This window comes from Meriones unguiculatus, chromosome 8 (genome assembly GCF_030254825.1).
Source record: "Meriones unguiculatus strain TT.TT164.6M chromosome 8, Bangor_MerUng_6.1, whole genome shotgun sequence".
Classification (NCBI taxonomy): Eukaryota; Metazoa; Chordata; class Mammalia; order Rodentia; family Muridae; genus Meriones; species Meriones unguiculatus.
The window spans coordinates 4580543-4603079 of record NC_083356.1 but is presented as its reverse complement, the minus strand read 5'-3'; the positions used below and the strand labels follow the sequence as shown (position 1 = coordinate 4603079).

Sequence of the window (22537 nt, the reverse complement as noted above, 5' to 3'; positions counted from 1 at the left end):
GTGACACACTTCCGCCCGGGAAGCCGGAGGCGCAAGAACTTACTTCCGCGATGACCCCTGCGACATCCCGTAGCCGCATCAACAGCCAGTCCACGACCAGGAAAGACGCTGCCGCCGGGACGCAGGCGCAGGTCATGTGACCCCCCGTGGTGGGCGGGGCCGCCTTAGACGTTGTTCTTTAAAAATCTCGTCTCTCCTCGCGAGAACTGCGTGGGTCGCCTTGCGGGTTTCCGCGTTCTCCTCTCACTAGGCTGCGTTGGGAGGTTTTCGAGGACGTTCGTGATGGCGGTGCCTTCCCTAGAACTGGGCTAACGGAGCCCGTGTCAGGGAAAATAGGCGAGACCGTCAGAAAACCGAGAAAAGACGAGACAGTGAGTGGCCCCGCCCTATGTCGAACCGTTAAAGCCGCGAAAAGGCTTCTGGGTTCTTAGCAGCAGTGTCAAGAACCGCAGCCGGTTGGAAAAGCAGCTCTGCTGTTTGTAGCAGCCTTCCCTCCGCTTTGCTACCGATCACCAACTTGAAGAAATAAAGTTTATGTTACTAATTTCATGCTTCCATGTCCAGAGGACACGACATGTTTTGCTGTTGTTTGTCTGGGTTTAGTTTTGTTGGTGGGGGGGGGGGTATTTCTCTTTCTTAAGCGGGCCTCACTGTAGCCTTGGCAGGCCTGAAACTCAGAAATCCGCCTGGTTTTGCCTGCGTGCCGGGATTAAAGGCGTGTGACACCACGCCAGGCTCAAGAACATTGCTGACTTAAATATAATTTCATTTAGGTGATGAGGCCTTTTTCTCTTGCTTTCCTCTTACCGGTGAAAGTGATATGCTTCCCGGCATAGATTCCAAATGACCAGCAGGTCCCAAGGGCATGCAAGCGTTAGTGTTGCCCAGGTCAATAATTCTAGGAAAACGTAACCGTAGGGAAAGATCACCAAGGAACGGAGATCAAGAGATACAATGTTTGCGCCCACTCACTCCCAGGTCCACTTTGTGTAAAAATCAAGCTGGTCCCCTTCACTCTCCTGTCCACTCCATGGTGCCTCTATTCCCAGGCTTCTGTCGCAGCGTTCAACTCATGCTGGTGTTCACACAATCCCAGACCACAGATCTGTGAGTGGCCTCACTCTCTGTGTGCCCAGAGCCCACTGTACCCACCCCTGGCGTGGGAATTGGCAATCCCTCTTGAAGATCAGGTGCTCAGAATTTTACCCCAGAAGTCCTGTGGGACTTGTACGTCTGTATGTGAATGAGGGGCCTCTGGAGGTAGCTTAGCAGGTAGAGACTGCTGCCAGCCCTGAATTCGATCCTGGGACGCCTCCCGCCCCATGGAAAGAGAGAACTGACTCCTGCAAGTTGTCCTCTGACTGCCCCAAATGCACCAAGGCACGTGCACAAAACACTAGAAGCAGTGAGCTATCCCAGGATCTGCTAACGGATGAACTAAAACTGCCAGTACAGTGTGGAAAGTTCCACCAGCTCCACGTGGAAATTTTCTTAGTTCAAGACCTCTATTAAGTCATAGCCCAGCTCCAGCATCCAATAGCTTTTTTTAATTTTTTTATATTAGTTACAGTTTATCTACTTTGTATCCCTGCTGTAGCCCCCTCCCTCATTCCCTCCCAGTCCCACCCCTAATAGCTTTTCAACCTGAGCAAAGTGTTTTTTTACCACTCTCTGAAGTGAAGCCAACACCTCTCAGTCTGCCCTCTCTCCCACTCTGGTGGAGGCTGAACTTAGATCCTTGTGCTTATGCTAGACAGTGCGCTGCCTCCCAGCTGTATCCTCCTCAGCCCTCTTTTGCCTTGCTGTAAGGCTAGAGGTCAGAGGACAACTTTAGGGTGCTCTTTCTACCATGTGATCCAAAGACTGAACACAGGGTCATCCAGCTTAGAGGCAAGCCCCTTTACCACTGAGCTATCTCGCTCTTAAAGGAAACTTTGTTTTGTTTTGTTTTTTTGGTTTGGGGGGTTTTTTTGTTTGATATAGGATTTTTCACTGTTACCATGGCTATCTTGGAACTGGCTCTGTAGACCAAGCTGGCCTAGAACTCACAAAAATCCCCATCTCTGCCTTCCAAGTGCTGGGATTAAAGATATGCACCACTATGCCTGGAACCAGGAAACTCTTTAAATCAAAACCTGATTTAAAAAGCCTAACAGGTATGGAAAGCCCACTTTGGACCCCTCTAGCCTTCCTCTATTGTCTAAAGTGACAAAAATATTAGACACTTTAAGGTCACTGTCCAGTGATTACAAGGTCAACAGGAAACTGGGAAGTCCAGCTAAGGAGATGGTCAGTCAATATTGTTCTTGTGCATAAGGCTAAGGGCCTTAGTCCCGATCTCCAGCACCGATGCAGAGCACTGGGCTCCACACCAGTAATCCCAGAATTGGGGAGGCAGGGACAGAAGAACCCATGATTTGCTGCTCAGATAGCTAAGTCGATGAACCTTCAGATTAAGTGAGAGACCCTGTCTCAATGGGGTTGGGGGAAGGGGCAGTGGGGGTAGAATAGGGGGGCAGATCTCTCAGAGTTCAAGGCCAACCTGGTCTACAAAGTGAGTTCCAGGACAGCCAAGGTTATATAGAGAGACCTAATGTTAACCTCTGGCTTTCCCATGCATGTGCACACAAACAAAATGGGCAGCAACCTAATAATAATTACAAAATAGTTCTCCCCTGCCGTCCAGTCTTACCGACAAACCATAAAATTTCTGTGTAATAACAGGATTACAACTGAAAAAATTGAAAGGTTCCAACCATGTGTAAGGAGTGTCAAGACAGGCTTGTTGCTCTCACGCGCACAGCTCTTTGCAGAATAGTAAATAAACCTGAAGAAAGTGTGGAAAAACAAAGCTGGAAGGGGTGACCCAAATCACGGACCTCAGAAGAGACACCGGCGGTGGACGTCTCTGATGCCTCACCATAGAGAGAGAACCTGAGCCTTAAGTGGTCTGTTCAAGTTCGAAAACCAACAAGAGAAGAAACTATGGCATCAGATACAGGTATTCATGGTGGAATTTTGAGACTTCAAATTGAGAATTTAAAATAACTGATAAGTAGGCCAAGCATAGGGGCATACCTTTAATCCCAGCACTTGGGAGACAGAGGCAGGTGGATCTCTGTGAGTTCGAGGCCAGCGTGGTCTACTAAGTGAATTCCAGGACAGCTGGGGCAACACAGAGAAACCCCGTCTCAAAACAGACAAACAAGATTACAGAAATAAAGATGCTTTCATTGGGCTCATCAGTAGAATCAGCATGACTAAGGAAAGAACCAGTTAGCTTGCTAATATATTCACAGAAATTCCCAAACTGAAGGGGAAAAATGAAAAAACAGAATATCCACACAGAATTAAACCAAATCCATGCTGTAAGTAATAACAAAATAACTAGGAAGTGACAAATTTTTAATACTATCTTTATTCTTAATATAAGAGTTTCTGAGTTTAGAAAACTTCATTCCATTTTTGGTTCTAGGATTGAGCCCAAGGCCTTGTACATTGCTAGGAAAACATTCTCCCACTGAGCTATATTCTCAGCTCTCAATAATTTAAATTTAATTATGACTTAGCCAGCTTGAAAAATTAATGAAAAAGAAATTTTGGTGTTTTGAGACTGGGCCTCAGTACATAGCCCTAGCTGTCCTGGAACTCACTATGTAAACCAGGCTGGCCTCTAACTCAGAGAGAGCCTTCTGCCTCTGCATCAGGTGCTGGGATTAAAGGCGTGGGGCCACCATAAGGGGTCGAAATTAATGTAAAATTAGCACATCACCGATGAAACAATCACTGGAAGAATTCTATTGAGACTCAAGTTCTGTTTGTTAGCTGGACATGATGAGTCATGCCTCTAAGCACAGCACTCAGGAGACTGAGGCAGAAGAATGAAGTGTTTGAAGCTAAGCCTGGCATAAAATTCATTCCTTTAATCCCAGCACTCGGGAGACGGGGGCAGGTGGATCTCTATGAGTTTGAGGCCAGCCTGGTCTAAAGAGTGAGTCCAGGACAGCCAGGGCTACACAGAGAAACCCTGTCTGGAATCACCCACCCACACACACACCCCAAAAAAAACAAGGTAATAATACTTGATACCTCAAGCTTCCTGGAATTATTTAGCCTCTCAATTCCAATTCCCTGGTGAACCCATAAATCTTGTGCCTCACTGGACAAAGGAAATGTCAGTCATGGTAATTCACAGCATTACCATGGTTACTAGAACCTAGCACTCCAGTGTAAACATCCTGAGGAGAAGGAGGTGCTGAGATGGCTTTCTTCAGCTTATATCTACTAGGATATCAATATCCCTTTCAGTGTAAGAAAAGAACCACAACTGAAGAAACAAGTAAGGAGAATTTCACACAGTGGGTCAGAGGGCCATGCCTTTCCTAGATACATCTTAGCCAGTTGCTATTGTTTCCTTTCCTAGCGGAGTTACAGATGGATATTTCATTATCAGCTATTATCATAGTTAAATTTACTTAGCAGGGACCCTAGCCTTCCATCTTCACTTTCTGTATTTGAGATACATAGTTTGAGCCAGGCAGTGGTGGTGCACACCTTTAATCCCCGCACTCCTTCAGACAGGCAAGGTCTCCAGAGCCAGGCAGGAAATGACAACTGAAGTGCGCATCAGGCAAACAAGCCAGGAATTAGCTCTGAAAATTAAGTAAATTCCAAGACCTTAAACATTTGGGAAGCACGCCTTGAAAACAAGGCCAAGGCCAACTAAGTGGGCATGCTGCCCACCTCAAGAAACATTTCATTTCATTGGGAAATGTTGAAGAGTCTGAGCATATATTTGATCTGTATTATATTAATACAGGCCCAGCCATGCCTTATACGCTTAATATTTCTAGGATGAATGAATGAATAAATGGTTTTGAATGACTACAAAATCTGAAGTCAGGGCCAGTTCATAGGAGATTACATTTGATTTGGGTCTTAATAATTGAAAGCATTGAAATGGAGGAGATATTCTGACAGAATGGAAATGCGGGTGAAGGAAATTATGAAATTTTGGGGTTGTGGAAGAGGTGAGGACTGAGAGACTCCACTGGGTACTCACCCAGTCTCTTCTTTCTAATTCCACCAAAGTTTCTGTTTCTCTATCCAGCTTCTGGGTCAGATGAAGAGTTCCCAGCGGGCCCCGGGAACCCTTTCATAGTCTTCCAACATCCCTGGCCCCAATACCGCACTGCACCAGGTTTCAGCATTATGTGGTGAAACTAGTCTTGTTTTCAAATAAAGGAGTCTTCTGTGCCCTCTCATAGAAAGCACGTCCTCTAGAAAACCTACAAATTACCCTCATTCCAGGCCAGTAGAAACTTCTCCTGGCTACTTCAACCTACTTGCCCCTGTTCTATGGACTACCTCACCAGAAACAAAAATGCTCCTGGCCTGGGATTTTCCTACCCAGTTCATATCTCACAAATTCTGCTGAGGGCTGGAAATGCAGCTCAGTGGTGAAGGAGTTACCAGAATGTGCAAGGCCCTCTATTCCATCCCTAATGCCCACCCAAAAATGAAATAAAATACAAGCAAAACTGGTGAACAAAGGCTTGGAGTCAACTCAGAGGCACAACATTGATTTCTCATTAATATTTTTGTGGCATAACCATAGATTTTACTTTATAAAAACCAGAGTTCTTGTGCTGCCTAGTTTTATATCAACTTGACACAAACTATAGAGTTTTCTAAAAGGAAAAAAATCTCAATTGAGAAAATGCCTTCATAAGATCCAGCTGTAAGGTACTTTCATAATTAGTGATAGATGGACAAGAGCCCAGCCCATTGTGGGCGGTACCATCCCTGGGCTGGAGAAATGGCTCAGCAGTTAAGAGCACTGGTTGCTCTTCCAAGAGACCTGGGTTCAATTCCCAGCACCCACATGGCAGCTCACAACTGTCTGTAACTCCAGATACAAGGGATTTGGCACCTTCACACAGACACACATGCAGACAGAACACCAATGTACACACACACACACACACACACACACACACACACACAATCAGGCTGAGTAAGCCATGAGGAGCAAGCATGTAAGCAGCATCCCTCTGTGGTCCCTCTATGGCCTCTGCATCAGCTCCTGCCTCCAGATTCCTGCTCTGAATAACTGCCCTGACTTCCTCCAATAATGAACTAGGATGTGGAAGTGTAATCCAAATAAACCCTTTCCTCTCCAAGTTGCCTTGGTCATGGTGTTTCATCACAGACTGACTAAGACAGTCCATGAGAGAGCACACAGAAGTGTCCTGCTAGCATCTGCTCACTCCAGTTTATTCATTCTGGAACTCTAGGCTAAAGACTGGACTTGAAACGTATCACTCCGGCCCCCTGCTTTCTTGCCCCAGCTCCAACTTTATGCATTCCAGGGCCCCCCTTAAGGTATGGACAGCCTGGGGTGGGGAGGTGACTAACTGTACTAAAATATCTGCTGCAAAAGCATGTGGACCTGAGTTTGCACCTCAGCATCTCTGTAATAAGATGAGGCAGAGCATGACTGTAAACCCAACGCCGGGGCATATGGAGTCAGCCAGATCTGCAGGGCTCACCAGCCAGCCCTAACTGAAATGCTGGTGTCCAGGCTCACTGAGAGACAGGGTCTCAAAAAAATTCCAAGGTGGAGGGGCTGGAGAGATGGTTCAGTGGATGCCCTTCCAGAGGACCCAAGTTCAATTCCCAGCTCCCACATGTCAGATCAACCATCTGAAACTCCAGTTCCAGTGGATCCAACACCCTCTTCCAGTCTCTTCAGATGCCAGACACACAAAAGCTGAACAAACATACATGCAAGTACAGCATTGATACACATAAAGAATAAAATTATATTTAAAAAAATTAAGGTGGAGAACAATAAAAGAAGATACCTAAAGCTGACCTCTGGCTTTCACACACACACACACATATATACAAATACACAAATTGCACACCTATGCATAAAACACATACAACAGAGAGATGGACCTATGAAACCAGGTGTCGTGGCTCAAACCTGTAATCCCAGAACATAGAGTCTAGGCTGAGGGATTGCTATAAATTCAAGGCCAGTCTGGGCTACAAAGTGAGACTTGGCAAACAGACTGACCCTATCTCAAACAAAAGATAAACAAATTATTCTTCATTTTTTTTAGTTCTTACTTTATGTATATGAGTGTTTTGTTTATTTATGGGTCTGTGTACTCAGAGGTCAGAAAGCAGCACTGGATCCTCTAAAACAGGAGCTAGACAGTTGGTAGTTACTAGGTAGGTGCTAGGAAGTGAAGCCAGATCCTCTGCAAGAGCATCTAAGGAGCACTTAATAAGTGTTTTATGAGCATGAGTTATATGTGTGAGCCTAGAATCACTTTCTACATACAGCTTCTCCAGATGTAGCATTCTAGGTTGGGAATTTTGCAGGGGTAACTTTACTGTACTCTAGTGTTTAGTTAGAAGCCTTTCTGAAACTTTAATTTCTGTTCCCTAGCGTTCTGAAATACTGATGTGCTGTAGTGCAGCTCTGTTTTCATGCCCTGGGACGGACACCCATGGTTCTCCCATCCTAAAAATCCATGCCCCTCCCTCCCGAGAAATTTTGTTTCTTTTTTATCAATTGTTTCCTCACTCCTATCTTTTTCAAGTTCTCATTTATGAGCTATAAAACCTTCTGAGTTGATCATCTAACTCATTAAATCTTTCTATATTTTTTATTATTACTCATTGTCAGGCTTTCTAAATATTGTCACTCAACTGTCAATGTTTACTCTATTACTGTGTAACAACTTACCTAAAACATACAGACTTAAACCTACAAATACATCTTTCCACAGTTTCAGAGTCTGGATCCAGGGACAGGATCTGGATCTAGGATCAGGGTGTCTCTTATGGCTGCAGGCAGGATATCAGGAACTGCAGTCATGTGCATGTTGGGGCCAGGCAGCAGGAGCTATTTCTAAGATGTCTAGAGGACAAAGCCTCTCTAGCAATTAACAAGACAACTCAGTTTCTCTTCATATGGGCCTCTCCATAGGCTGCCTAAGTATTTCTACACAGCAGGTAACTTTCCTTCTATATGTGAGTGGGCAAGAAGGAGGGAGAGGGAGCTGAGATAGATAGATGAGAGATATAGATAGATGATAGATAGATAGATAGATAGATAGATAGATATGTGATAGATGATCAGTATAGGTAGATAGACAGATATAGGTAGATAGATGAGAGATAGATAATGAATAGATGATAGATGGATAGATAGATAGATAGATAGATAGATAGATAGATAGATGAGAGGTAGATGAGAGAGAGGTATAGGTACATAGGTAGATAGATGATACATACATACATACATACATATACATACAGGTAGATAGATGAAAGATAGATAATAGGTTGGTGGATAGATAGAAGAAAGAAAGATAGAAAGACAGATGATAGCAAGCACACAAATGACTTTTTATGACCTAGTCTCAGAAATAACAATCGCTTTTATCTTTTCTATTGCAGAGTAGTTTGAGTCTTAAATGTCTCTCAAAAGCTCCATGTGCTTAAAGGCTTAGTTTCCCGGGTGGAACTATGAGAGATGACTGAACTTTGGGGGTAACACAAAGGTCTTTAGGTTATTATGGGCTCCCTGCCTCTTCCTCTGTTGTTCTTTAACGGGTAAGTGGTTTTGCTCCGCCATGCACCCCTACCGTAATGCATTGCCTCACCACAGAGAGAGAGCCAAGTAACCATGGACCAGAACCGCCAAAACTGTGAGTCAAAATAAAATTAAAAAAAAACTTTTTATGAGCTGATTATCTCAGGCATTTTATTACAGTAGCAGGAAGTTAATTAACCTCCTTGAAGAGTCACTAAACCAAGCCTCAAGGGAAGAAGAAGTAAACTCAGCTTTTGAAGGGAAGGCTATGAGAAGGTGTTGGAGTATCCTGACTTGGTTTCTATTTATCTGAGGAGGTTGTGTCCCATAGCTCCTGTGCAAACCTGAAACTGGACAATGTCAAATTCTACATGTGCTGCTTTTTCCTATACGTAAAATTCACCTGTTATAAATATCACAGTTAATAATAATAATAACTCATCAATAATATTAACTATTAATATTAAAGTTAAGTTCAATAATTAATTGTTGCTATTAAAACTATAGTTGTTAATTATAATAATAACCAAATTATAATCTTAATAATTATATCAAGATGCTATAGTAAAAGTTGTGTAAAACCTTTTCCGAGGGCCATGAAATAGCTCAGACAGTAAACTGCTTGCTTTGTAAACACACAGACCTGCAGTAACAACTTTTTTTGTTGTTTTGCTTTTTGACACAAGGTTTTTCTGTGTAGGGCTGGCTGGAATTCTATAGAGCAGGCTGGCCTTGGACTCAGAGATCCGCCTGCCTCTGCCTCCTGAGTGCTGAGATTAAAGGGTGGACCACCACTGCCCAGCATCATGATGGTAGTCTCTGTGCTCAGGGGGCTGAGGCAGGAGGGCCATCACAAGTTCAACCCTAGACTGGGCTACATGCTGAGTTCTACTCCACCTTAGACTAGAAATTTTCTTGGGGCTGAAGAGATGGCTCAGCATTAAGAGCAGTGGCTGCTCTTGCAAAGGACGCAGGTTTGATTCCCAGCACCCACATGGTGGTCCACAAAACTTGTAATTCCAGTCCTAGGGGAATCTGACACCCTGGCCTCAAGTACTGGACATACAGTGTGCCCAGACACACATATGCAAACCACCCCCCACACACAAAATAAAAATAAATAAATCTTAAAAAAAAAAAAAAAAGACTCTTAACAGGCACGGTGGCTCACATCTTTAATCCTACCACTGGGAAGGCAGAAGCAGGCAGATCTGAGAGTTTGAGCCCTGCCTGGTCTACATAGTGAATTTCAGTACAGCCAGGACTGTATAGAAAGACCCTGTCTCACACGACTGTAATAATCCCAGCACTCAGGGAGGCAGAGGCAGGTGGATATCTGTGAGTTCCAGGCCAGCCTGGTCTACAAAGCGAGTCCAGGACAGCCAGGGCTACACAGAGGAACCCTGAATTGCCAAAAAGAAAACCAAAATAGGGCTAGAGATGGCTCAGTGGTTAAGAGCACAGGGTTCTCTTCCAGGGGACACAGATTCAAGTCCCAGAACCCATGTGGCAATTCACAACTGTCTGTAACTCTAGTTTCACTGGATTTGACACTATCATACAAATATACATGCAGGCCAAACACCAATGCACGTAAAGTAAAAATAAGTAATTTAAAAAGAAGGCAGAAGAGGAGAAGGAGGAGGAAGAAGAGCTGACTCAAATGCCCCGGCAGGAGCTGTGAGCCAAGAAGAGGGTGTGAAGATCAGAGGACAGCCTGTGGAGGTCATGGGACTCCACGTGTGTGTGGCACCCACGGGCTGGAAGAGGGCTCTTCTGAAGCTCTGCCCCATCTGAGGTCTCAGGGCCGAGCTCTGTGGCACTGCGACGAAGGCAGGAGAAGGAAAATTAAGAACCCCACTTCGAGGACCTCAGCTCTTATTTAACTGTCGGCTTTTCAGCCCTGGACAGCGCAGCCATCCTCAGTGACTACTATCCAAGAGCGGCATCCCCGAGGGAACCTCCGAACTCGTGAACAGAGCAGGAAGTTCCCCTTCCTGTTCTCAGACCTATTTCACACACTGGAGCCGTCACAGTCGGAGTTTGGAACGTTTGGATGAATTAGCTCAGATCTGGGTGAGTCCCCCACTTCAGAATCTTAGGTTAGAATCACAGCCTCGCAGTGTGTGGTGGTGCACGCCCTTAATGCTAGTGCTTGAGAGGCAGAGGCAGGCAGATCTCTGGGAGTTCGAGACCAGCCTGGTCTACACAGTGAGTTCAGGACAGGGCTGCACCGTGCCTGAATTAGTTAGTTCTTAGTTATACATCCTGTGCTACGTCAGATGGTCTTCACATTTTTGGCTTTCTTTTCTTTTTTTATTCTGTTGTATTTTATTTGAGGCAGGTTCTTACTATGTAGCCCTCACTTGCTGTGTAGACCTGGCTTGCCTGCCTCCACCTCCCAGTGCTGGGATTAACAGTATAGGCCAGCACACCTCCTTATTTTAGCAAATTGAGGAAAAAAACAACTTCAAAATTAAAGAAAAAAGGTAAAAATGTATGAGGGAATTATCCATATCTTTATCCAAATGAACCACCTGTTATTTCTGCCACTCTTTGCTTTGTCTCTAACCTATCTATTTTTTAGTTAGTTAGAAATAAGTTTCTCGTACTCTGTCTCTTTACCCTAAACATTTGTTCGCCTTTCTTTTCTTTTTTCTTTTTGAGACACAGTCTCAATCTATACTCCTGGCTTTCCTAGAACTGGCTCTGTAAACCAGGCTGGCCTCAGACTCACAGAGATCCTCCTGCCTCTGCCTCAGAAGTGCTAGGATCAAAGGTGTGGGCCACTACATCCTGCCCATTTACATTTCTTAAGAACAACTTGGCAAATTTTAGCACTCCTGTATCATGTAATTGTCCATGGTCTAATGTTCCCGCCTTGCCAGTTATCGTGTTAATGTCCTTTACGGCAAAATGTTTCCCTCTAAGGATCTAATTAAGGATTGAGCTCTGCATTCAGCAAGCATGTCCCTTTGGCCTCCTTTAACATGAAATGGTTCCGCTGCCTTTGTTCCATGCCTCTGACATTCTGTGGCAAACGGGTGGGACATTTTGCAGAATGTTCCTTAATTTGAGTTTGTCTGATGTTTCTCATAATTAGACCTAGTCTAAGCAACTGGGGGTGATAAGTGACATCAGTACATCCAATTGTTAAGTGACTCCTCAGGGCCTGATGTGGACACAACGCCCACATCGCTCACTTCCTCCCATCACACAGGCTCGCTAGCACCTCAGAGCTCACCCGACGGGTGGGAACAGTACAATGGGTTTTAAGAGACACACAATTTACAGGACTTTTCTTTTAGTCTGTCTGTTGCTAACTGTTTCGTTGCTCCTTATTAATTCCCTACTGCACACACTTTAGGTTAGACTTTCTCACAGATGTGCATACTCAGGGAAAGCACCGTGCAGAGTGCAGTGCTGGCCACGGTTTCAGACACTTACTGAGGGTCTGAGCGCATTCTTCCTGAAGAGAGAGGGACACTGTACTTCCACCCGAGCGGCCTGGCTCTCGTTCTGACCGCCTGCACTAGCTCTTTAACCTGTTCTTCAGGCTCAGGTCAGCCGCATTCTGACGCGGCTGTCAGCAGCAACTCTGAGTGTGAACCTTTCAGCAGTCACTCTGTTCTCCTAACTCTTACTACCACAGTGTATTTTTATCACAATTTGTCTTTGAAGGATGGTTTTTCCTTTCCTAGTGGGTGTGAGTGTATTAAACATTCAGCTCAAGAGAGCTTCCCCGATGTTCCCTTACTACATATCTTCATAATGAAAATCACAGAGGTGAGTCAACGCATAGAGTCAGATATTTCCCGGATGCTTGCCTTCTCCTCCTCCCGACACACACGCACGCACGCACGCACGCACGCGCGCGCGCACACACAGACACACACACACACACACACACACACACGCACGCACGCACGCACATGCGCACACATACTGGGGCCTGGAGAGGTGGCTGGTGGTTTAGAACACTGGCTGCTCTCCCTGAGGACCTGGGTCCGGTTGCCAGCACCCCCATGGCAGGCAGCTCACTATCCTCTGTAACTCTATTCCAGGGAATCCCGATGTCCTCCGGTCTCCATGGACACCGAATGCAAGTGGCGTACATACACTCAGACACACATGTACACATCAAGCGAAACCTTTTCTTTAATATGCAAACCAAAGAGGAAAGGGAGAGAGGGCATGCTTCAATGTCTCCTTAACGCCAGAGCCCTGGTTTCATCAGGTACCCAGAGCTGTGCGGTGTGAAAGCGCTAACACTGCAAGATCACAGCGCTTCCGTTCCCTCCTTCCCTTCCCTGTAAATGAAGATGCCTACCTGACAACGCTACCTTTCTGTGGTAGAGATTAAGCAGTGTGAGCCCTGTATGACAGCTCATGCCCCTCATCCCAGCACTTGGGAGGCTGAGGCAGGAAGAGTAACGCAAGTGCAAGGGCAATCCAGGCTATGCAGTGAGTCCTAGAGCTTACTTGCATGTACAATATAAGCGGACCGGGGCAGTGGCTCAGTGGATAAAGCGCATGCAAGGAGAACCCAATGACCTGAGATCTCATCCCCAGAACACATGTGAAAGTCTGGTGCAGGAGTGCACACGCCTGTCACAACCTGTGGTGAGACAGGAGTTTGCGGTGGCATGTGGTTCAGTCAGCCTGGAACATGCAGAGGTGAGCAAAAGGAGAGACTAGTCCTTAACAGGGTATAAGGCAAGAACTGGCATCCAAGGTTGTCCTTTGGCCACACACAAACACACCACACACACACACGGAGGAAAACACTTTTCTACTTCTGCCTGCCATAGACTCTGCTCAATCTTCTAGGCTCTTGTAGGCTTCTTGATCTCTCTGAGCTGCCTGGCCGGTGACCCACTTCCTGGGAGACAAGCAATGGCACTTGTAACCTCCAGCAGAGGGCGCTGTAGTTCCAGCTTCTCAACAGGAGGCTGTGCAGCACAGTTCAGTCCATGAAGTTGGCTACAGACCCCCTGCCTTTGTGATGTATAGAATGACCCTATGGAACTGGAATCTTGAAATCCTATATATGCTTATAACTGCTGCAGGCCACCCAATCTCATCCCCATGAGACTGGACGGGAGCTGCTCATGCTGTTCACAGCCAGGGTGGAGGCTTCCAGAGGGGGCCCACTTCCACGCTGGTGACGTCACAGGCCGTGGAGGGGCCACTTTACCTACAGGGGCTCAGCCTTTCCTCGTTGCTCTTCCCCAGCCCTGGGACTGGTCCAACTCACGGGGAGAGCGACCTACCAAGTCCCAGTCTTTTCCGCTCCAAGCACTGACTTTGGGGAATTACACCCCTACGTTCAGAAAAGCTGAGAGAGCTTGGGCTCTCCCTCCGTATCAAGACAACGATGTCATATTCCCTACCGAACTCAAGGCTGTTCCAGGTGAGCAGACACACTCGCTGAAACCACTCCCCACCCCCAACCATCTGTGCACATCTGTAAGGGGACTGATGATTTTAGTCCAAGTTCCTCTATCTCTCCTGGGCACTTCAATGTTGCTACTTCAGGAAGAGTTTCTCTGGAGCCGAGTCCCTCTGGTTGTACTGATGTTTTTGGCACATGTGAGTTTGTGGCCTCCAGGCACTTGACCAAACCTCTCCGTATCCCCAGCTCCTTTTGTAAAATAATGGCCCCTACTTTGCAGAGGAGCGCACGTTAGTATTAAGCATCTTTATCTGTGGAAAATCCACTTTACCTAAGTAGTCTGAAACACTAAGTCCCTCGGCTGCTCATGCTCCATCTGCTCTCCCTATGTTCAAGATGTGCGGGCATGCCACTAACGGAAGACGCAAAAGCAAAGAACTGGCCCTAGATGAGGGTCTGGGCTCCTGCGCTCGTGCCCCTGTCCGATTCCCCGCAAAGCACAGATAATTACCTCTGTCAGGAAAGAAGACAGTCAGTACAAGATGGCTCTCTGAACATACTTTAGCAAATCACCTTACTATCCCCAGGCCAATTTCAAGGATTAAAACTACCATTTGATAGGGGTCACTTTTGAAATAAAAGATATTTGCGTGTGTATGTGTGGTCCATATGTGTATGGTGTGGGCACATGTATGTGGGAATGAGTACGCCTTGTGCTCACATGCAAGCCACAGGACGGCACCGATGTCCTACCTCTCACTACCTTGTTCCTCTGAGGCAGGGTCTCCTGATGAAGTTGGAGCTCCCACTTTTTGACTAGAATTGTATCAGTGATCAGTTTATATCTCTGCCGCTCTAGAGTCACAGGCCAGCCTGCATGGGGCATACCCAGCTTCTGTGGCTGTTAAGACGTGAACCCTGGTTCTCAAGTTAGCACAGCAAGCTAACAGTCCTACTGCTGGGCCGGCCAGCCAGCCAGGGGTCATTGTATTCTTACGTACAACACCATCACATTTTCTCTCATCCTGACAGAGTACGAATTCCAAGTGGTGTTACCATTTGTAAGCCAGCAATACCAAGACAATCACCAATGAAGTGTGTTGGATTCTTGTCACCCTTATAAACCAAGAACCTGAAACCAACCCTTAATCAAGAAATCAGAAAAAAAAAAAAAAAAAAGAAATCAGACTTAAGAGTCACTGAGTCTGTATTCAACTGAAAATCCTGGAGCCAACCAGCCTCAGTTCCAACAGAGGCACTGAGTCAAGCAGGCAGTGACTAGATTCTCGCACCATCCCTGGCTCACAGGACAGCCTATAATACTCAAAACTCTGCATCGTTAATTATGATGAGTACAAGATCTACCCAGGGTGTCTTCAAAGAGCAGGCAAAGCATTCGGTGTAGTTTTATGGCAATCTGCAACTTATGGCCCAATTCTAGAGGAAGCTATTCCAGGTCCTTACTATCTGTGTCCCCACAAAGACTGTTGGGGACAGAGCATCACTAGCTGTGTGAAGAGCCTCTGTGGCACCACCTGCCAAGGAGACGTTGATTCGGCAGGTTCTTTACGGAGAGCATCCCTCAGCAGCCATGACGGCTTCTCATCTGCCCTTCATCTCAGCACCCTGCAAACCCGGGCAGTTTGGGAAAGTGGCACGTTATCAAAAGTATCTCCCAGTTTGGCAAAAAGAAAAATGAGAAACAAAATGAAGCCAACCCTAGGAGCAAGGTGAAGGCCTGACTCAAGTGGCAGGCATCCAAGTGGGTGAGAGCGGAGAGCAGACTCCAGACCTAGCTCCCATCCCTGTGGGAAGCCAGGAGCCTGCTGCTCAGACACTTTGAAATAACAGACAGCATCATCAGTTGTGTCTTAAGAACAGTCTGCCGCCTAAGGACCAGAAGGCGCTCTTGCTGTCAACTGCATTTAGAACCATAATTTACTCCCAACCCAGACCCCAACACCCCCTAGAAACCTGCCCGCTATTACTCCTCAATCCACAGCTATTTGCCCATGGACATATTGCTACTCTCACCTTGCCTGAACCACTTCCAGAAAATGACCCCTCATTGCTAGAACCTTGGCTTAAGTAGCGATGAGCCCCTGCTTTCAGGCCCAGATCCCAGAACGACATTCTCCCAGAGCTTTAAGGACTGCCATCCCCTCTCACATCATCAGCCTCGGAGGGGACCAGCATACTTGGGTGGCATTGCCTTGGCTATTAAACACCAAAGATTTCCTTTGGAGGACAGAAAGGAGAGGGGAGGGAAACAAGCAGGAAACATCATCCTCGCCCGCAGCAAATGAGTGAGCGATCTTCAGGTTTCCAGTGAGAATGGTAAATAATGACCTAGCTCCTGCCCAGCACTCATAAGAAGGAAAAATAAAAGAATGGGTCAGAGCCAGGGCTCTGTGAAACAGAACGGAGACCCTGAGAACATAAGATGAAGAGCTGAGTCGTCTTAGGGGCCTGGCTAGGTGAGAAGGGGAAAGGGGCCTCTTAATGGCCTGGGTGACAAAATAGGTGGGACAGCCAAAAGAAATCTTGGAGCAACCCTAGACAGTGCCCTTCTTTTCACCCCTGACCAGGCCCTGCTGTTCACACCTTAAAGTGTCACAACCCACTTCAGGGTTCTGAGATGCCAGCAGACATAACTGCACTTCGGACGTTACGGTGGGCACTGCTGCCCCAGGACACAGCTCTGTGTGCTGCCAGGAGAGGCAGGGCGCCATGATGTGCTGCCACCGCTGCCAGGGCCCTAACGAAAGCTCTGTATGGACACTGCCTCCTTGCAGCCTCGTCTTCAGCTCAAAATCTAGACCACACCTTAAATCCCAGCACTCAGGAGGCAGAGGCAGGCAGGTCTCTGTGAGATCAAGGCCAGCCTGGTCTACACAGCAAGTTCCAACTCAGCCAGGGCTACATAGTGAGATGCTGTCTCACAAAGACTGAATAAATGGACGAGTGAATAGAATCTGGATGTATTGGACTAAACCTAGCCTGTTTCCTTCATCTTGAGAAGCCAGGTGGGGGAGAGCTGGTCCTTTGTGAGATGCATGCTCTGTTTTATAAGAGCAGGCCAAGCAGTAGAGCATGATTTTAATCCTAGCACTCAGGAGGCAGCAGCAGGTGGATCTCAGAGTTCCAGGCCAGCCTGGTCTACAAAACAAGCTCCAGTACAGTCAGGATTACACAGAAAAACCCTGTATCAAAAAGCTAAGGAGAAAGAGAAAGACCGGGAGGGGGGGGATGAATTCCTGAACACGATGAACACTATGTACCTACTACACAATTTTCCCAGATCCCTCCAACCCTCTCCACCTCACCCAGCACTCCAGGTTCCGGTCAGCAGAAAGCCCCACATCTGCACACTTCCAAGGCACCTCCCATCCTGCTGCCTAAAGAGCCTTCCCGATTCTGCTCTGGCCTGGCTGCTGCTTATCTTCCAGGACTTAACACCATAAATTTTCCTGGTCAGACCATTTGAAGTTCTATAGCCATGTCACTCCCAGGAAAATGTAAGCCACTTTTTCATCCTAAATATCTGTCCAGCATCCTGAGCCCAGTGGAAAGACGCTCAGAGTCTTGGCGTCAGGAGTGCTGAGCAATGATGAGTTTCTCCCTCCCTCCTCTCTACACAGCTTTGATGATTTGACTCCCGGGATCCTGAGAATTGGATGTCAGGGCTAGGGAAGATCCCTGCTATGTACCTAGTTGGCATGGAGACCAGGAAATCAGAGAATAAAGTATCCCTGTTTGCCAACTATTCAAAACGAAACTTCTCATTTCAGACCAGAAGGATGCGGTGTCCACTAGGCTCCCCCCAATTGCCTCCGAGGATGGTAATTATTCCGTCCACCAGAACAGCCATGAGCGGTATCACGAAGCCGTGCGGAAGGTGCTGCTAAAAACCTGTAAGTACCTTGGAGTGTAAAACAAGTGAGTCTGAGCTCGCAGAGAATGGCTATGACGCCGTTCGGCATGGCTATGGGGAAAGGGGGTGCTGTGCTCTTCTGTACTGTTGTATGTGTCTCCCAGAACTGTGAGGACCACAACACAAAGCTGAAACAGCAATGGAAGCACTTAGAATTTTGTCACACTGCACCGCTGAGGAAGAAGAGTGCCGGCACCAGTTTTGTAATCTGAACTGAGCTTAAACTCAAAAAAAGTTAGGTGACCTTGGGGAAGCTCCTTTGACCATTCCTTTGACCATTTAACTCTCCCAACCATTTGAAAATGGGAGGTCTTTAGCTTCATCCAGAAAAGCATGTAAGACAGACTCTCAATGAATACAATATGTGATAGGAACCTTCAGGGAAGTGTGTTCTCTAAAGAAAACCGTTCCTGGCTGGTCGAAGTGGCGCAGGCCTTTAATCCCAGCACTCAGGAGGCAGAGGTGGGAGAAACTCTGGAAATTCAAGGCCAGCCTGGTCTCCAACTAAGTCCAGGACAGCCAGGGCTAGACAGAGAAACCTTGTCTCAAAAAAAAAAACCAAAAAACTAAACTAAAGGAAGGTAGGAAGGTGGGAAGTCGGGAAGAAGGAAGGAAGGAAGGAAGGAAGGAGGGAGGGAGGGAGGGAGGGAGGGAGGGAGGGAGGGAGGAAGGGAAGCAAGGAAGGAAGCAAGGAAGGAAGGAAGGAAGGAAGGAAGGAAGGAAGGAAGGAAGGAAGGAAGGGAAGGAAGGAAGGAAAGGAAGGGAGAGAAAAAGAAAAAGAAAGAAAGAGAGAGAGAGAGAGAGAGAAAGAAAGAAAGAAAGAAAGAAAGAAAGAAAGAAAGAGAGAGAGAGAGAGAGAGAGAGAGAGAGAAGGAAATCAAGCAAGCTGTTCCTAGCTAGGCTGTGGTGGCACACGCCTTTAATCCCTGAACTTGTGAGGCATAGGCAGGTGAATCTCTGAGTTTGAGGCCAGCCTTCTCTACAGAGTAAGTTCCAGGACAGCCAGAACTACACAGAGAAACCCTGTCTCAAAGAAAAGAAAGAGAGACAGAGAGAAAGAGAAGGAGGGAGGGAAAGAAGGAGGGAGAGAGGGAGGGAGAGCCATTAAGCTATTCTTGGGGCTGGAAAGATGACTCTAAGAGCGCTTACTGCTCTTCCACAGGACAGGAGTTCAGTTCCCAGCACCCACATGACAGCTCACTGCCCACAAAGCCATTCCCAGGGGATCTGACATGCTCTTCTGGCTTCCACAGGCACCAGAATGTGGCAAACACTCAAGAGACACAAGCACATACACAAATAAAAATGATAATACACAAGAAAGCTGTTCCTCGCTCTGCTCCACCCTCCTTCCCTCATGTCTCCCTCTGTAAATTCCAACTCCGGTTCTTTAAAAAGTCCAACCCCTCCAAGTTCACAATCTGTTCTCCATTCGTGTATTACTCTTTCAGTGACAAAGGTGTAGGAAGAAACAGACCACCGTACCAGAGGGCACAGATGGCAACTCTGGATGTTTGGGATTATCTCTAGAATTCCAAGACAGCTGGGAATTGTCTGGATGGTTTTATATGTCAACGTGCCAATGTGGCGGGGTACTATGGTCTTGTAAAATGTCACCACCGAGGATCAGAGAATCTCCCAGCAGTGCTTCTTAGAACTCCACTACTCCATAATTATTTCAAATGAAGGTTGTTGTTTGTGTGTGTTTGTTTGTTTGTTTCTTTTTTTCCCCAAAACAGGGGGCTTGAACCCAAGGTCTTTCAATCCATTTCACTCTACCACGGGGCTCTCTCATCAGTCCTTTTTTATATTTTTATCTTCAGATGTGTTTTCATTAAATTGTTCAGGCTTGAACTTGTGGTCCTCCTGCTTCAGCCTTCCTGAGATTATGGGCCTGCATCACAGTAAGGCCAAAATTAAATAAAAACGTATAGACACTAAAACAGGCAAATATAAGAAAAGAGGGTATTTAAGTTATCCACCCCCCCTTTGCCAAGACACAGGGTTTCTCGGTATTAATAGTCCTGGCTGCCCTGGGACTGGCTTTGTAGACCAGGCTGGCCTTGAACTCTTAGAGATCCACCTGCCTCTGCCTCCTCAGTGTTGGGACTAAAAACATGCACCATCATCTCCTGGCCTTAAGTTATTTCTAATAGAAAAAAAAATTGGAAAACTTATTAATTAATAGGAAAACAACTAGGTAAAACTGTAACATCTAGTCAATGAATTAGGGATTTAAAAAAATTTTGAGATTACAAAGAAAACCAGAAAACATTAGGCCATAATTTGATCTTAAAAATACGGAATTCTGCATGGCACAGTGGCCCACATCTTTAATCCCAGCACTTGGAAGGCAGAGGCAGGCAGATCCCTGTGAGTTTGAAGCCAGCCTGGTCCACATAGTAAGTTCCAGGACAGCCAAGGCCATGTAAAGAGACCATGTCTCAAAACCCAAAATTAATTAATTAATTAAAAACACTAGATTAAAAACAAAGCAATTGAGGAAGACAGCATCAACCCTGGCCTCCACGAATGCACACAGAAATGTGAATACGTGCATACTCATGTGCATCTCTCTCTCTCTCTCTCTCTCTCTCTCTCTCTCTCTCTCTCTCTCACACACACACACACACACACACACACGGAGATGGCTCGGTCGTTAAGGTGTTTACATTGCACACTCATAACCCTTGGGCTGCAGAGGGGACAGGTTTGTCTCTGGGGCTGGTTGGCTGCAGAGCCAGCTGACCTAAATGCTGAGCTCAAGGTCCTAGTGACAGACTTTTTTGATGGCTCCTTGGGACTCTCTGGCCTCCGAGTGTCACTGCACACCTGCATAACTGTACCTGTCCAGAGGTACACCCCCACACAAGCACCTTATTCGGTATTTTGAGCAACGGTTACTTGATAACATCTGCATTCGGTATCGCAAGTGGGGTGGCATCATTGTTTAGTTTGAGCGACTTCCCTAGGATGAGCAAAGGGAAGCATTATTTCAGCCAGAAGATGATTAAGAACAGACACTGACTCAGTAGATGCCATCTTGTTTGCTTCCCAAGTTACTTTCCATCTATTTCTCCACCTTCTTGGCCCGTCCTAGAGATGGGCTTACTTAACAACAGGAAAACCCAAGGCTACTAACCCATCTGACCGTGAAGGGTGTGAGACTGGAATCCGGAAGTGAGGTAGGGGGTGGTGAGCACCTCCCCAGGGCCTCTCTGCACCTGGCTGAAAGTTACTGGCCTGTGCTTTCTCTCGGGAGACGGAAGGAGAAGCGAATCTGGAGAAAATCAATAACCTGCCTTTCTTCTAACCCATTCAGTCCCCAATCAGGTCTTCAAAGTCCCTGTGACCGACGCTCAGAACTTCAGCTTCTGGTGGCCTCACAGCACGAACGTGCGCCCAGAGAAGGTCATTCCATGGATGCAGGGTCCACGCCACTGTCTCATCAAAAGCCCAATGACCAGGTTAGGCTGAGAAGAATCGGGCTGGGAGACCAGGGAAGTTCTCTGTCCCTTCACTAAAGCCCCTAGCAGGCTTCAGCCCCACTGAAGGGTTGAGAATAACAGCCAGGCCTGGTGGCGCTTTCGGGAGGTGGAGGCAGGTGAACTCTGTGTTCAAGGCCAGCCTAGTCTACAGAGCGAGTTTTAGGACAGCCAGGGCTACGTAGAGAAACCTTGACTTGAAAAACAAAAATGAAAAAGTGAGCTGAGAATAAGCCAGGCGTAGTGACCCACACTTTGAACCCCAACACTCAGGAAGCAAAGGCAAATGGATCCCCGTGACCTGTGAGTTTAAAGTGAGACGCTACATAGAGTTCCTGGACAGCCAGAGCTACATAGAATCTGTCTGTCTCAAAAAAGAGTGGGATCGGTGTGTGAAGAGGTTTGAGCCTTAGGAGGGAGGTGGGCTGCAGACGCTGGGCAGTGTGTCCTCCCTCTACAAAGTCTGCGATCGGCAGCTTTGTTTGACGACCGAGGCTTCTGAGCAGGCACAAAACCAATGTGTCCAGGATCCTATAGGGCCCTGAGGGTGTTTCTACCCTCACCAGCATCCTGTATCAGTAGCCCTACTTCCTCACCCCTGCCCATCCTGCCCACAGGCGTTCATGAGCATCATTTTTAAGGATGCTCCCTACAGCCTGGCCTGGCTGAATCTGAGACATTTTCTCTCTTCCAGATTTATGGATCATTCAATTCTCAATGACAGGACCTTCAGTCTATACTGAGGACGATGTGCTCACAGGACAAAATGAAAACCGGAAGGAGGGCAGGGAGGGGAGAAGAGTCATCAAGCCCAGCTGAGGAGGGAGAGGGGAGGAGGTAAAGAAAGAAGAATAAACCAACTAAACCAGAAGGCACTTGTGTGTGCTGGGTGTGGAGACAGGGGAGTCATCCCAACGCCCTGACTCCTATGAGAGCAAGTGTGTAAGAGTCCTGATGAGGCTAGAGAGGTGAAGGGCTATAATATAAGGACAGCCACGGAGGCCTTGACCTAATGCATGACAGGGGTCAGAGTCAACATCTGGGAAGACACATCTGTCCTCACAGTGCAGTCATGGTCTCTGAAGACAGCGCAGCTCTACCTCAGCAGG

At 46.8% G+C, this 22537-nt stretch overlaps 1 protein-coding gene across 1 annotated transcript; it reads left to right on the top strand.

Annotated features, from left to right (window-relative positions):
• The first annotated feature begins 50 nt into the window (after window positions 1-50).
• Spmip11 (sperm microtubule inner protein 11) lies at window positions 51-22294 on the top strand. The gene is made up of 6 exons (XM_060390497.1): window positions 51-136; window positions 251-371; window positions 14406-14481; window positions 17801-17923; window positions 21266-21410; window positions 22123-22294. Exons 1-6 carry the CDS (start codon window positions 51-53, stop codon window positions 22169-22171), a joined length of 600 nt encoding a protein of 199 aa, XP_060246480.1. The 3' UTR covers window positions 22172-22294.
• The last annotated feature ends 243 nt before the right edge of the window (window positions 22295-22537 follow it).